Source organism: Tyto alba, unplaced genomic scaffold (genome assembly GCF_018691265.1).
Source record: "Tyto alba isolate M040663 unplaced genomic scaffold, T.alba_DEE_v4.0 Super-Scaffold_1000006, whole genome shotgun sequence".
NCBI lineage: Eukaryota > Metazoa > Chordata > Aves > Strigiformes > Tytonidae > Tyto > Tyto alba.
In genome coordinates, this window is record NW_024881272.1 from 12,140,865 (window position 1) to 12,157,242 (window position 16,378).

General features: G+C 36.2%; 1 protein-coding gene across 3 annotated transcripts in view; it reads left to right on the forward strand.

The window, feature by feature from the left end:
* The window catches only part of VAV3 (vav guanine nucleotide exchange factor 3), a 172,062-nt gene that overhangs the window by 62,883 nt on the left and 92,801 nt on the right, over positions 1-16,378 (forward strand). For all 3 annotated transcript variants that reach the window (XM_033000720.2, XM_033000721.2, XM_042784040.1), the window contains exons 4-10: positions 796-861; positions 3,769-3,877; positions 8,034-8,126; positions 8,216-8,284; positions 11,520-11,623; positions 13,636-13,735; positions 15,110-15,205. In XM_033000720.2, the coding sequence (XP_032856611.2) occupies positions 796-861; positions 3,769-3,877; positions 8,034-8,126; positions 8,216-8,284; positions 11,520-11,623; positions 13,636-13,735; positions 15,110-15,205 (637 nt within the window). The remainder of the gene's footprint in view (positions 1-795; positions 862-3,768; positions 3,878-8,033; positions 8,127-8,215; positions 8,285-11,519; positions 11,624-13,635; positions 13,736-15,109; positions 15,206-16,378) is intronic.

Below are 16,378 nucleotides of genomic sequence, written 5' to 3' on the forward strand. Positions count from 1 at the left end.
CAGCATCCCTCAGTAAGAACTTCTCTGGTTGTAAACCATATTCCCCAGTGGACAGCTAACCAAGGCTCTGGACCTCTGAGGAGCTCCAAAATCTGTCTTCTACCTCTGGCACACCACTTACTGAGGTGCCTGAACTACATTTACTACATGTACTGAAACACGAGGTGAACAAATGAGCAGTCAGTATTACAGAAGTTCTCCGATAATTGTGACACATAGATTGTAAGTCAGGCTGATGCAGTGCTGGTCTATGTAAAGGCAAATGGGTTTTATCTTCTTTTTGCCTTCTGAAAATCAGCAAAACTGGAAAGTTTGTGAGATTCTAATTTTCAAAAAGAAACCAAAAAACCCCAACTAAACCCATCCTCATGAACTATAACTGTGAGCTGTGAAAGAAGGTGAAAGACTTCATGCTTTGCTGTTCTCCATCTTTTTGAATGGTTTGATTCAGCAGTCTTATCATGTGTGAATGAATGAATGATGTTTTTAAAACACAGAGTTCCCTAGCCAGTCATGTCCTTTGCTAAAAAGAGTAGTTAATATTCCCAATTAAAAAACTGACAATGATGTGTATTAGTGATGATTTATAACTCTATCCAGTAGCAATTTTTATTATATTAAATATCAATTCATATATAGAAATCTAAATACATGTATACTGTTCATCAGAGAAAGGGGAATGTACAAACACCTTAACGTACAGTAATCTGTGTGCAAATTTTAGAAACCAAACAAAACTCCACTATGTGACTAGAGTAGTGCTGTCTGTAATTCATGCTATTTTTCTCTCTATAGGCCCTTCCCTACAGAAGAAATTGTTGATGATGAAGATGTCTACAAAGGTCTTCCTGATTTAATAGAGTATGTTGTAAATCCTTAGTTAAATTACAGATTTTGGCTTTCAGCTGCATGCTATTATTTATATGATGTTATAGAACACACAGTTTTAATGAGAATGGAATATTTCTTTGATTTAACAAGGTTTTGTTAGTCGTTATGGTGACTAGGTAGAGTTCATTATGAAAGCTGATCTGAATGACTGTAATACATTTATATATGTAAAGAAGCATGTTACATAGAGGGCTCTGGTAGCAAAGTATATCATAAATGCGCTTTTAATTTATCTGTGCTATGAGAATGCTTTCATAGAATTACAGTATCAATTGTAAGGGGCCCAAGGAAATTATCCTGAACTTGCAAAGAAAATGCATGTTTGGATCATAATTCAAGTGGGTCATTTTCCTAAAGCCAATGAAATTGTTCGTATGAGTGCATTTGCCTCTGTGGGTTTTATGCAGGATTATGAATGACTGCCAATTTTCACATTGGCTTTGAGGTACATTTAAGTTAGATGTGAACATACTGTGTAGTACTGAATGGTAGACTGCAGCTTTATTTTGCAGACTGGTGAGATAAATACATCTGGGCATAAAAAACTGTCAGGAAGAACTACTCTTGTTATCCTATGGCTGGGATCTCTCAAGATCCATTAGGAATCATGTTGCACAACAGCTAGGATCAGAGCTTGCTGTCCCAAAGCTGAAAGTTCACCAACGCTCACCTCACTAGTGCTAATCTGGCTGTATCTTGGCTCTGGCCACATTGTACACCGTTTGCTGTGATGTGGTGAAGTAACTGCTGTTCACACCATGGATTTGTTTCTTTATTGCCCATAAAGAAGGGAGACCCCACCATGTTTGACATTGCTCAATTTATCACTTTACCTGCAGAGCTCATCCTTATCTCCTGCAGCTGACTGGCTGTCGTGTAGGTAGCTGCTTTTCACTCTGTGTAGCTGCATGTGCAGAAGGCAGGAGACCCAAATGGGCTAGAGGTGATATTCTAATTTATTAGCACTGTTTGAAAATAATATTTCTATCAGTTCTTAAGTAGGTATACAAATTCAGTACTGTAAGACAGTCTTTCATTCAAAAAAAAAAAAAAGTTAACAAATCATACCAAAGTAATTGAGATTTGTAGCTCTTCTTTTGCATCAAATTACAAGTATTATTCACTGAAATTTGATAGTTATATGCTGTCTTAATTGTGGAGGCAGCAATTCAAGATGTACTCCCTTCATAAGAAACAGAAGTGCCAGTGAATTATGCAAATGGCCCGCATTTTTTAGTTTCTCTTAATTAGTAAGTGTATTTGACTAAACTTCATTTAGTTGTCCCTGAGTTTAAATGGTGTCTAAAGAATTTAGAATTAATCTAAGGCTTTCTGTCAGAAAGAGCTGTAGTAGTAATATTTTTCTATTCTTACTCTGCCTTTTTGCCAGCTTTTATTCCCTAGAGCATAAGTGGTAAAATGGAGTGAGTGTGTCTGTGCTGCATCTGACACGCTGCTAGTGTTTAATATGAAATGCTAGCACATCATCATCACTGGTGCAAGCTGAAATGTTAGACTAACTGGGAGCACCTGAGCTTTCTAGCTCTCTTGGGGCATGGTATCTGTGGGAAAGGGAACTGGTGTGAGTAGTTTGTCTTCTATTGAATCCCCCCCAAATTTTTTTAAAATCATTTCATCTATTGAAACTTCTGACTCTTGCTTACTTTATCCCTCTGGTGTCCTTGATTAAACAAACGTATCTAATGAGAAATAAAAAATTAATTTGGTTTCTATATATAGTCCTAATTATAGACATAGTGATTTTGTCTGGCATTTCCAAGTAGTCCATGTGACAGCCGTGTTGGTAACAATTCTCATTGATTTTGATTTATTTGAAATTATTAGTCTCTCTCAGTAGAGCTTCTGGTGTCCTGTTCTTGAGTACTGATGATCCAGTTAGATAAGTCAGAAGTGGTTGTCCTTCGTAGTTCTAGTGGACCAATACTCAATGTGTTTTTTTACTCTGAAGGATTTCAGTGTGGTTTTCCAGTAGTAAAAATCTCAAAGTTATCAACACATCTGATCAAGTTTTTGTATTACTATGACTGATCTACTTTCAATATCTTCTAGAGTTCTATTGTAGACATAACCTTGGAAATGTGGGTGAAGGAGATGTGGTCCTAGGGCAAAGTAGGCAAAACTCCAGCAGGACTGCCTCTAGGGACGCTGAATTAGCTGAGGGTAGAGTTGAGCACTGACTTTATGCTGAGGCATTTCTGTAGTCAGGGTAATAGAAGGATGCTTCTTGGGCATACTCTTACTTTGTTGTTGTGGTATGGGTGTTTTTTTTTGTTTGTTTGGTTTTTTTTGCTTGTCTTTTTGTTTGTTTTTTTTTTGTTGTTTTGGGTAGCTGAAGGTTACCATGAGGTGATCAAGATACTGGCTCATGCTGTGGAGCTACAGATTCTCAGCTGCTGGCTCAGCAGCTTTTAGTGCATTTCACCCCAGATAATTCTTTCATTAGTCAGGAAGGCAGCCTGTATCAGTGTCTTGCACCCCAGTGCGGTGGGGTGCCAGGCTGTAGGGAGAGGCAGCTCCTCTTCACTGGATGTGGTGGGAAAAGGTGTGAAGAGAAGAGAGCATCTGGGCAGTACCTCCTGACAAGCTGCTTTCGGTGCCTGGCATATTTCCTGTGTGGTTCTAAATTCATGCAGTCTTCAGTGTTGTGTTGATTTCATACAGTCATATTTTAAACACGTTGAGGAAAGAAAATTAATGGACTTAATTTCCCGTAATAGATTCTTTTCATTAGATAGTTCTATTAATTAATCTGTTTGTTTACAGTAGAAATCTTTTTCTATGAGGAGTGGTCTGCTGCAGAACTGATGATAATTTGCCTGTGCTGCCCAACTTTCTGTTGTTGTCTTTTCCTTTCAGTGAAACTGGTGTTGATGAAGATGAGGAGTTGTATGACTGTGTCTATGGAGAAGATGAAGGTGGGGAGGTTTATGAAGACCTAATGAAAGATGAAGCAGCACAGCAACCTGTACGTTTTCCAATTCCTAACTATTTTCAAACAATAGCAGTTACATTTTTGTAAGTTAATATTTTTGAAATTATTTTTTTATAGCTAGTTTCACTGAAACTTCACTCATGCTCAGTTGCATCTGGAGCATTATCTCCTGTGTAAGACTTTGCAGACTGTTTTGGAAAAGGGTCAAATGTTAACTATGATAATTTTTTGAAAGAAATATAATTTTAAAATACAGTAATTACTTTGCTAAGTTTGCCAGGTGGTAAGATTTACCAGCTATTTTAAGAGCAATTAAATTGACAGCTTACTTCGAAGTGTCCTACTTCCAAAATTAAGTTATAATATTGTGAAATGTTGTTGTTTCAGCCAAAATTTGGACAACTAAACTAACAGGGACAACTGATAATTGTTTCATACCAATGAATTTCTTGCTTATTCAATCATGTAGTTTTTGTTGATCATTAGGTTGGCCTTACTGAGAAAGTGGTAAGTAGATTATTTACTTTATCATATAAAGGTACCATGGTCAGTTTTCAAAACTGACTTGAAATTAATCTAACCTTAGGCAATAAAATTTACTTGGTAATTGGGAGAAACCGTAATGTACTTTTTGCCCTTCCTCAGAGATATACTTTCTGATCTGGAAAATGTTAGTCTCTGGCCATGACAGGATATATTTTTTAGGACAGTTATTTTCTTCCTCTATATTGACATGAAGGTATGTTATGCTTCCTGTTGTCTTAAGTTGGAAACTTGCTCTACTTTTCCATATTGCATTTTATAGTAATATAGCTACATGAAGAAGTGAGAAATTCCGAAGATCTTAATATTTTGTTTTGTTGGATTTTTTCTTAATTTACCTTGTGTATCTTTCCAATACAAGTATAGGAGATAGCTAATGATTTGTGTTCTCTGCTTTTAGGGCGATTCCCCAAAGTTACTATTATTTTGTCTTTGGGAAGATTACTGCATTGTTTTAATCTCTGCTATTTTAATCTCTATTGTTTGGAGTATAACGATACTGTTTTCAAGCCTGTTTTTCTGTTAATAAAAGTCCTGCAGGTAGTGCATGTAAATCAAGGATAAGATATGCCAAAGTTATGTTAGTTTTTCACATTTTACTTAATTTTGTTTACCTTTTAAAGTTTAGGTTATTCAGTGAAATTCAAATAAAAAATTGAGTTGAAAAAATGCTTTTATATCTAATGAGGTCACATTCACTTGCATGTAGGGTGTTTTAGAAAAGCATTTGAATCATAGGAAATCTTTACTGTGATCTTGTTTTGAGTTTTTATTTTATACTGATACTCAAAATGAGTTAAGCTCTGGGTTTCACAAGTGTGGGTTGTGGTTTGTTTTTTGCTTTTTGTTCTTTTTTTTTTTTTTTCTTCAACTGTAACCGTTGGTAATCTCTGGCAGTTGATAGTGTATAAACTTTCTCTGATTCTTTCTTTCCTGTTGCAAATGTCACTCTCGCATATCGATGTTTCTAGAAAATGATTAATATAGCAATCAGAAATCTCATGTTCTAATTTTAGTTGCATCTTAGCCTAGATATTTCAGATTGAACAGACTTGTATTTGTTTCTTATGGAAAGTAAATGAAAATTGAAAACATGGTACAGCAAAATGTTTATTCCACAACATGTAATGAATAGAGACATTACAATTGTTTTGCTGTGACAGCTTTTTTGAATGTGGTAAATATTTCTAGTTTGTGATAATTTCCTCTTAGGTTTATAAATACACTGCATGCTAACATGATGATTTTGCGGAGTTCTTTCATTTGAATCCTATGTGAGAATTCCTTGCATATGAAAACACTAGCACAGGACAATCTTCAAGGAGATTATTAGAAGAACTCAATACTTCTCAGAATCTCCAATAGCAGCCAAAATACTTTGTGTCTCCCTCATCCTTGGTTGTCATTATCTTGCGAAGTAAACTGTTCTGCTAAATTTTCTCTAGCAGTAGCTGACCTTCAAAGGCAATTTTTCTCACTTGTACTGGTATTTGCACATTATTTATTTCCTCTCTCCTTTTGTTTGTTGCACTCAAATTCTAGAAGTTTGTGTTACAGGTAGAAAATCAATATGTTAATTTCTGCTGAATGTGCCTATGTGGATGTTGTGTTTGGGTTAGGTGAGCACAAAACTGAAGTGAATGCTTTTAAGTGGAATCCCAGGATTTTGTTTGCATTGCTTATAGCAGAGTTGGTGGATAACAAACCCCCATGTTTTGCAAATGGATATAAACTCCTGTGGAGTACAGTAACTTCTGTATTAGTGCAAATACTGCAAGCAATTTCTACAGTATTGAGCTCACAAAGGTGAAGGTGAAAAATAACTAAAAGCCTGAATAATGTCAAAATCTAACAGTATTGAGATTAATTGACTATGCTTAACTGTGACAGTGCTGACTTCCCCCTGCTAAAGAATTTGGGAATAAATGATAGATTTTGAGATGAAGCTAATCATCAGATGATGCTGAGAAAGTATGTTTTTACTGATAATGACAGGGTGTATTTTTGCAAAATGGTTACTTCTGTCTGCAGCTGATAAAGATGGCCCTTTAATGTTTGTCGTGGGAAAATTAATTGACCAATTGGATTTTAAAGAGTAATTTCTGAGATAAGGCAGCACCTTGTAGATGAGCGTGAGAAGTCTGTTCCAGTTGCAGGAGCTGCTTGTAGAGTCCCATGGAGACAGGAGAAAACTAAAGGAAATATGTCAAAATGAAGTGCAAAGAGTGACGAAGCGTTTTGTGCCTGAATCATTTGCAACTTTACAACTGGTTTAGGCATCAGGAATATATTTCCCACCCTTCCTAGGTGGCCAAGCAATAACATAGGAGCTGCATGTGGCTCATGGCCAGTTGAAGTCTGTCTTGCTGTTTGCTGTGGCATGTTTAGCAGGTGTGTCAAGTAGACTGAGATAGCAGAGAGAGGGAGTGGTAAGAGTTTAGCTGTTGGACATACTAAGAGCTAATTGTTGAAATTTCACTCTAGAAGTTTGGCTATTACTGGAGGAGAAAACTCTTTTGTTCAAAAGCTGAAAGTCTTTTTCTGAATGGAAAGAAATGTAGTACTAAATTTCTAGTCCTGACTCCCCCTGTATTTGAGTAACATCTAGTCATTAGGTCTATTACATGCAGCGTGTGGATTCCCTACGCTGGGTGAAAAAAAGGTAAGATGCAGTCAAAGATATGCTGAAGGATGCCTTGGAAGGATGTTACAAACGGATGAATAGGCTTCAGAAAGGATGTCATAGTACTATTACTGCTTTTTAAGCCACTGCTTATTGTTGGTTTTGGAGAAAACATTTTGGATCAATTACTGTTTTTAATTGTAAGAGTCTATCCAGTTACTGTGGTAGGTCTCCAAGCTGACTTATATGTCTCCAGATATTTTAAGTCTTTCTTGACACGAATGCTTCCATACCTTCTTCCAGCTATTTATTCTTTTATTTGAAATCAAATTTCAAGCTATTGAAGCTGTAATGCTGTAAATCTGATCTTCAGTAAGAGTTCTTGTAAACTATTTTTACAGAGTCCTGTGCTGATAATTACTTCAATTTCCTGTGAGTCTGGTGGTTTACATGGAAAGATCCTAGGGTCTCATTGAATACACGCATACATAAGCAAGAGCTGAACTTAGAGGTCACTGCACTTCCTGATTTAAGGACATACTCATATTGTGTCTGAAGAGAAAGCTCCCCTTGAGGAACTACAAGGGAGAAACTGTAAATAAGCACAGGGATTAGACTCAGTCCGGTATTTATGGCATTGCAAAGTTACTTACATGATTTAGCCCCATTAAGTTTAATGGAATTATTAACTGCCAAGTATTTTAAATAAGATTTCTCAGTCTGGATGTAAATTAAATGTGACCTTGTACTGCAGTTTATGGAGTACATACAGAGAGTCCAGCGTTTTATGTCTGAACATTAACTTTTCATAATATTTCTTTGATGCTGAATTTTACTAAAACTCTTTAAAGGCATCAGCTAATTAAACATCAAAATATTATTGGTTATTGCTATCATCTTTGGAAGCTGCAATACTCAGAAAATTTCAGGAAGCAGTTACCCTAATTGCTTAATTCTAAACAAATATTTGTTATCCATTAGGTGCCTGTTAATGACTCAAACTTGACTCCATTGTAATTGCAGAAATATACTGAAAATGACATAAGAAGCTGTTGTCTCGGTGAAATAAAGCAAACTGAAGAGAAGTACACTGAAACTCTGGAATCAATAGAGAAAGTAAGATACTATTTATAGAATTGTGTTTTTATAACAGTCTAGAAAATACAGTGACACAGTCGATGTATATACATTTTTTTTTCTTGTAGTTTTTCATGGTGCCATTGAAAAGGTTTCTGTCAGCATCAGAGTTTGATACTGTTTTCATCAACATTCCTGTAAGTAATTGCATATTTAATGAACAAATATGAGAGTGTTTTCATCAACCATAGATAGTTATGATATATTTGTGTTGTATGCTACTGCACAAAATGTTTATTTGAAATGTGGTGCACAATGCATTTATGTAGCTACTAGGACAGTTGATAAAAAAGTATGTGCACGCTTGTTTTTTTCTCTGCTTGAGGGAGTAGCATAAGAGAAGTAGTATTATTGTGTCAGATAGTGAATAGTTATAAACTGAAGTATCTTTGACCCTTAGAAGCTAATAGTTTATAGAAAATGGGTTATCTTCTAATATATTCTGGTATTTTAGTGATGGTACAAAGTTGTGACCGTTAGGTTGCCTACCACTGTGTGCTAAGTGGTGCTTTCATGAGGATTTCTATAGCTACTCTGCAAAACCTTGAATCTATTCTGGTTTCAGAATATGGCACTGGAAAGGATAAGGAAATCTTCTGTGAAATATCTAGGAGACCTCTTTTTTTGACTGAAGTCTTAAAGGTTTCTGCGATTATTACTTTATTCCATTTATTTTTGTCCTAATCATAATAGTATGACAATTTACATATATTTTTAGTTGATGTAAATATACAGCAGATGTCTTTAGAGGAAGACATTGGACATGGTCTGCAGCCTCTCTCAGTACAGACAAATGAAAGGACTGTAATTTTATGAGGCACACTGTGACTATAGGGTCCCCAGAGTGTGGCCCATGGGCCACATGAAATCTTCATTGTCTGTAAAAGATCACCTCTGTTTTGGCCATTTCTGGCACGTGCCGCAGGCTTCAGGGCTATAGGAGGTGGTGTTGATTTTTTTATTCTGTGGGAACCTGGTCTGTAAGAATGTTTTAGTTGCTGTTCCAGCACCATCCTGACAGAGGCTAAATTACAACAGCTATTACACTGAGGATAATACCTGATATCTTGACATATTTGTCCTGCTATTAAAGTTTTCACCCTCGATGTCAATTGCTGTAATTTTCTTCTCTTTGAATATTAGTCCAAAATACTACCACAGATACCAGTAACCTACTTGTCCTGAAATATGTCAGCTGCCTGTAGAGATCCCTTTGTGTTTGAAAACAAATTTATATTCTGTCCTACACTAATGTTTCTTATTCATTGCAAATAAGGCCCCGATGTGCCCTACCTAAGTTGCTGTAAACCTCTTTGCTAAGGCTCCGTGCACCTAGGCATGTTGATTTATGTGCAATAAAAGATCTAATGCCAGCCAATGTGAAACACTGCACAGGGGTATAAAAAGAGCTTACATGCTGTAAGCACAAACTGAGAGGCCAGCCTAGTCACCACTTGTTAAAGAAATGTTAGGGGATCAGATAGGAGGAGTAAAAAGAACAAAACCTGTTTATTTGAAACTAGGAAAACACGTAGTAAGCTGTTATATTTAGGGTGCTTCACTTCGTTTTTCATCATCAGCATTCAGTATTCTGCTGTTAAAAGGTGGTGCTTCTTTCTGACTCCAGTAACATTTCATAGGCATCCAAAAACATTTAAAGAAATAAATATAGAGCTTGCCCAAGCCAAAAATACCTGCAAATGCTTTGTCTGCTTGGACCTTGTCTCTGCCGCAATTCCTCAGCAGGAAGGCTGGAGGGCAGTGGAAGCTTGCTTTAAACTAAAAATAGCTGTTATACGGAGCTCTACAGCAAACTGTGATGTGGAGAGCAAGTGCAGTATTCTCAGAAGAGGGTGGATTTGCCTCTGTTAAAGGGTTGTGGTGAAGGATTGGTGATTTAGGGTGATACTATATTCCTTGTATAGACTCTGAAAGATGCTTGTTGGGCAAAATAATCTGCTGATGTCAAAATATATTTTATTTTTAAGAAAAAAAAAAAAAGAAAAAAACAAACAACTGCCCCAAACTACTTGCCAGTCTAAAGAGAGTGCCTTTCATTAGGTCTCATATTTCAAAGTTCTGTCCTATAAAATGTATATATGGCTCTATGTTTGTGTGTGGGTATGCGTATATATGTATACATTTGTATGTACACCTGTACATACCTACATGCATTTGAATTGAGATGTATATATGGACATATGGAGGGAAAGAGAGGTGGAAGCATGTGTAACAGCTATTGAAGTGTTGGAAGTTTCATTGACTTCTAATGATGTTAACATCAGTTTAATTTTAAAACTTGACTTTGCATTGGAGATAGAAAAATTAGATGCTTAGAAAGACATTCCCTTAGCATTAAGCCATTTTTCAGGACTGTTGCTTATTTGAGTTCCTGTGCACTCCTGAGAAAATGTGTTTCTGTAATATATTAATTGAGAAGCATTTATGTAAATAATGTCTTTGCTGCAACTTAAGATTTTGAAAATATGGCCATACAATTGCTAGCAACTGAATTTGATCTAAGGTTTTGCTCCCTGACCTGTGATGTGATTGACCTTGTGTGTACTCGTGGTGTACTCTCAGTTTTTATCAATGTGAAGTGAAATGTTTTCACTTAGTTCACAGCTCAGCATTGTGTATTGTTTTTTGTAACATATACTTTACTGCATTAAACTATCTTCACTGGCTTTTTGTTTAAACAGTCCTCTAGTTTTCATTGCAATGGTTTGTACAGTCAGTTATCCTGATTTCAAAACTTTTTAACCTGTTTTGAATTAATTTCTTGTGAATTCTCTGACAGTATCCATACAATGTTAGACTGATGTAATTTCCTTACAGTTGCTTACAGATTTCTTTATAGTAGTGAACAAGTAAGGTAAGTTGTTGTTATACTCAGGGAGTAAATCTTTCTGCAATATTCTTGTCTTTCAGCCATTAGTTGTCTGCTGTATTGGGAAACTCATTATGATTGCAGTTAACTTAGCACTAGAACATCACTAATTGACCAATGTAATGTACAAAACTAATTTTTCACAGCTTAGGGACATGAACCATTACTTTATCTTGTCACTAAAGCATTTACTTGACTTGCTTAATTTTAAAATTATCATTATAAAATGAAGATGAATTAACAGTGCACGTTCCAAGCTAGAATAAATTAGCCTCTAATAGATAGTTCTTGGAATTTAGTTTTTATTGTTGCAATATATGGAAGACGTGGCAAACCTTGAAATTAGGTTCTACTCTCAAATGATCTGTTTTCCAATTTATTGAAAATAATGGATCTAGCATGAAATAATTTATTTTTATATTTAAGTCTTTAGGTCATTCTGTTTTTAAAAACCTTACCCTCTCCCCATTACTATTTTTAAGGATTTGGTGAAAATTCACAGGAATCTAACACAGGACATCAATGATTCCATTGTTAACAAAAATGATCAGAACCTATATCAGATTTTTATTAGCTACAAGGAAAGGTAAGATTTATGCACTCTTATTTATTGTGATGATTTCTACTCAATTTGGTAAAGTATTTTACTGTATTTTTGTTGAAGAATATTTCTGAAACAGGATTGAATTTGACGTCAGTATACTTACTAAGCTAGTATTTGGTGTTTTGAGCCTGGAAGTCAAAATGTAACCTATTGCTGTATGAGCCCTCCCTCTTACCACCAGTTTTGCCAATATAAAAAATAAAAAACATAGACAGGTAACATCTGTATTATGAAAAAAATAGCTTATTTTGCACAGCATTTTCTTCATGCAAATAACCCCAGGTATTTCATAGAGTGTACCTGCATTGTTTAATGGATAAATTATTATAAAAGGGGAAGAAGGGGGAAAATAAGGCAAGGGTATATATTAAGGCTATTCCATGTTAAGGAAAACAGAAGAGGCCGTAACTTGAAAGAAGAGGAAGCAGGTGCAAAAGTGAAGAGACTGGGGTCTTACCTTACCCTGCAGTCAAAGGTGTGACAATAAAGCAAATGCACTCTACCTTCAAACTGTGAAAAATAGCTAAGCTGGTAACAGGGTAGCTGTGGCAGCATGCCAGGCCCTGTAGGCTAATTGCCAATTTTTTTACCCACCTTTTCAGATTGTTTTTTGTGCCAGCACTGAACAGCTGTTGGACTGTAGAGATGAATTTATATGTCTGTGGTACTTAGATGAAAAACGCTTGTACTGTGGGTTATAGTGCTGACCTACCTTGGAGTAACCCTTGGGTTATGGTTAAAAATTAGTTCCTTCTGGGACCAGAGCAGGAAAGGCCTGTGGGGAGCTAATTGGATTTGCTTGAGGATGATGGGGAAGGAGGTTGTTGCAGTAATAACAGCCTCGTGAGAAATTAGCCAGCAGCATCCAGAAAGCCTTAGACAGGAGAGTAGTTTTCTGAGGGAGGAGGGTGTCCCAGGCTGCCCATAAACAGTCTTTTCTTCAGAGACCCTCTGTCTCAGCTTATATGTTGGAGCAGGACATAGTTATTTCCCAGGCAGTTAGGCTTTCTGCTGCTGTAGGAGGGGATTAGGGGACAAGAAGTTGTTCTGGAAAATGCTTAGCTTTCAAAAGTACTTCTGAAATGTGTGCTAGAAGGGGAAACAGAGGACACTGAAAAGAAACCTCAAGTTTATGTTATACAAAAAGGAAACAGATGGAGGTAGACTCAGTGTCTTAACCATGTAGTGAATAAAAGTAATCAGAAGTGGTAAGTGTTAAATCAGTATCATTACTTTAATTGTGAAAAAAGAATTAAAACAAACAAACAAACAAAAAACAAAAAACCAAAACCCGGTAAAGATTAGGGAAGAGAAAAAGAAACTTAGGAAACCCCAATGAACCCCCCAATTTAAAGCACACAGAAGGAATCACATCAAGAAATATAGGAAAATGTGAACTAAAACAGCACTCTTTGCAATGAGACTAGCAGGAAGAAGCACTTCAAAGAGGGGCAAGAAACTCCTATCATAAAATCAGGCTCTTATAAGAAGCATTGCTGCCCTTGACAACTAATGAAAATTTCTTGAGTTTTCATACACTATTGTTTTGATCTGAGAGATCACATGATATAACCTGGTAGAAACTGTTGGAGATGGATCAGCCTGGATAACCTGCAAGTTCTTTAAAGGATAGCTGTAATTAATCCTGTTAAGCCTGTGCTACAGGATTTATTCATTACAACCTTGGAAATCTACAATGTTGTAAATACTATATATGAGTCCTGTATTTATCAGAACATACCCATGTGAATATTAACGGAAGTTGCAATGATTTGACAGCATTTTGAAGGTAGATCAAAATTGTCTTTTCTTGAATATTCTTCCTTGTATTCATGCTGCCCATTGAAGTCTGTGGCTAAATCCTATCCTTGCTTATTTAAGCACTGCTCCTTTCGAAAGTAGGACTGTTGACCATGTACTTGTGAAAAATGATCAAAGATTGTTCTTAAATAAGCAAATGTTGCTTTTATTCTTTATTTCTTGCTTTGATTTAGATTGGTTGTTTATGGACAGTACTGCAGTCAAGTGGAGATAGCGATATCATGTTTAGACAACATCTCTAAGACAAAAGAAGATGTTAAATTGAAGTTAGAGGTATCAGTATTTTTTACCATGTATATATACATATAAAAAACCCCATATGTTTCAATGCATATGCTGTACTTACATCAAGGTCAAAAACTTCTTGATGAAAAACTATCTAGACTGAATGTGTTTTCCTTTTCATTTTTTTTTGGAGCCTCTGATAAAATTAATATGTGAGCTGTTGTGGTATACATCTTGGCACTTGAGTGAATGGAGTTTTGACACTGACATCAGTAGGGTTAGGGTTTTTTTCAGGAAGTGATCAGTAGTGATATCCTTCTGTTTATCATGACACGTCAGCCGAGAACACAGAATTGTAGAATCACTCAGGTTGGGAGGGACCTCCAGGCTGAACAAGCCCTAGTCCCACAGCCTCCCAGGGCTTGCTGTCAGCCACAACCCCTGGATCCTTTCCAGCAGAGCTGCTTCTTAGCTGGTCAGCCCTCAGGGTTAGCATGTCCCTGGTTAGTGCATGCCAGGTGAAGGACTTTGCCTTTGCCTTTGCCTTGCTGCCTTCATGTGGGGAACCTGTTGGACATGCTCCAAAGAGTGTCACCTGCACCTCTAATCTGGTGGTGTCTGCAGACTTGCTGTGGGTGTTCCCTGTCTCTTCCTGCAGATCACTGCTAAAGATATTAAATGGGAGGGGTCCCAGGACAGACCCCTGAGGAGGTCTAGCTACAACTGTCCGTCAGGTAGTGTAGGAAACATTAGTCACTGCTCCTTTTGAGCCTCCTGATCTAGCCAGTTTTTCATACACCTAGTAGTTCATTCATCTGGAGCATAGCATCCCAGCCTCGATATCAGGATGCTATGGGGAGCTGATGTTGAAAGTCTTGGAAAAGTCAAGGTGGACTCTCCCCACCCTTTCACAGATCTAGCCGTTTCATTGTGAAAAGAAGTCAAATAGGTCAAGCTGGATATTCTCAGTCACCTTCTTCATGTGCCCAGAAATTACTTCCAAGAGGACTTGTTCCTCCATAATTCTTGCAGGGGCTGAAATGAGACTGACTGGCCTATAGTTTCCAAGATTTTTTTTTTTTTTTTAAGATGGATGTAATATTTGTCACCTTCTCTCTGCTTATAGACAATATCTTTTTTTTTTTTTAATTTTTTTTGTAGTTCAATAGGACACCTAATTTCTGTTGTCTTTGTGATGTGTGTTCTGTTCTTTCTCATGCTGTAGAAATATCTAAGAGCAAGTGTCTAGACAGTCTTTTTTTGCTTAGCTATTATTGGCATATTAGCTGTTTTCCTTCATTTTGTTGATATTCTTATTTCAAGCTGCATATAGTTGCTTGGTGCATATATCACTGAATTTTCATATATATCACTTGAATATTTTAATTTCTATCCCTCTTACTTTTTTCTGCTTTGAACTAGGAATGTTCCAAGAGGGCCAATAATGGGAAATTTACATTGCGGGATCTTCTGGTGGTTCCAATGCAGAGAGTTCTAAAATATCACCTACTGCTCCAGGTATTTTATTTTTGAAATTTAAGGGGGCTGAGAGCAAAGCTGTGATTGTTTATCATCAGTGGATTGTAAGAATGAGAGCTGAAGGCCTTTATCAAAGGGAGGTAATGGACATTTCCAAGGATGTGAAGCTGATCTGTTACGAAACAAAATCTAGTGAAGCGCGTTTTCTTTCAGAGAGCATTCCTCAGAGCTGAAGCATACCTGGGGAAAAAAGAATAAAACACAATTTCTTCCTCAATATATGAACCTTTTGTTCTCGGTATGTTTAAAATGGTTAGTAGTACCAGACTATAATCATGGTACTTTGAAATGTGAACCATTACCCCCAAAAAGAGGAGGCTGGACCATACTTAAAGCATACTTTTAAGATGCTTCTTTACTGTTATAAATTACAATAAAGCCATATTTATTTTGAAATACTTCTTGTTATAACCCACAAAGCATTAGCTTTTGCAGTTAGTCCTGTAATAAGGTTGGAGAGTCTTATAAATTTAATTTGGTCGCTGTGCCAGGAGACTCATTAGTTGAGCTGCAAAGAAATATATTACTATATTAGACTGTCAACCATGCTGATGCTTGTAAAATGTCATTTTAAAAAGATGTACTGCTTGTATGTGAAGCATAATTTTGACTGTGCAGAGCAACAAACATTCTATAATATTAAATTGTTTGAACTATTTCTGTAAATAAGTCATCAACATTTTGATCAATGGAAAATTGGAAAAAACAAAATGAATGGTACAACTGCTTTTTAAAAAAATCTTGTGAGATCCGAGTCATGATTTTATACTCAACCTGTATATTATGAAAAGATGATATACAATGTGACACTATGCTCTGTGTGACACTCGTAGTACAAGAAGGAAATATTTAACAGGTTTTGAAAGAAAAAAAATCCAGTAAATTTTTAGATTGAAATGTGAAGTATAAATACTTATTCATTCATTTCCTGTGATTTTATCAAGTTCTTATGTTAGCTGAAATGTATAATTCTCAAATTATAAAGAAATAACTGCAAGAGGTTACTTTTTCACTTCATAAAAAACAAAAAAGCCCCTTTATTTTCCATATGGGATATGGCTAAAAAAATTCTTTCAACATTTACATTTGATTTAAATATGTCTTCTGAGTGAGCTTTATCTTACGCATAATGAGACAGTGCCTTCTTTTAAG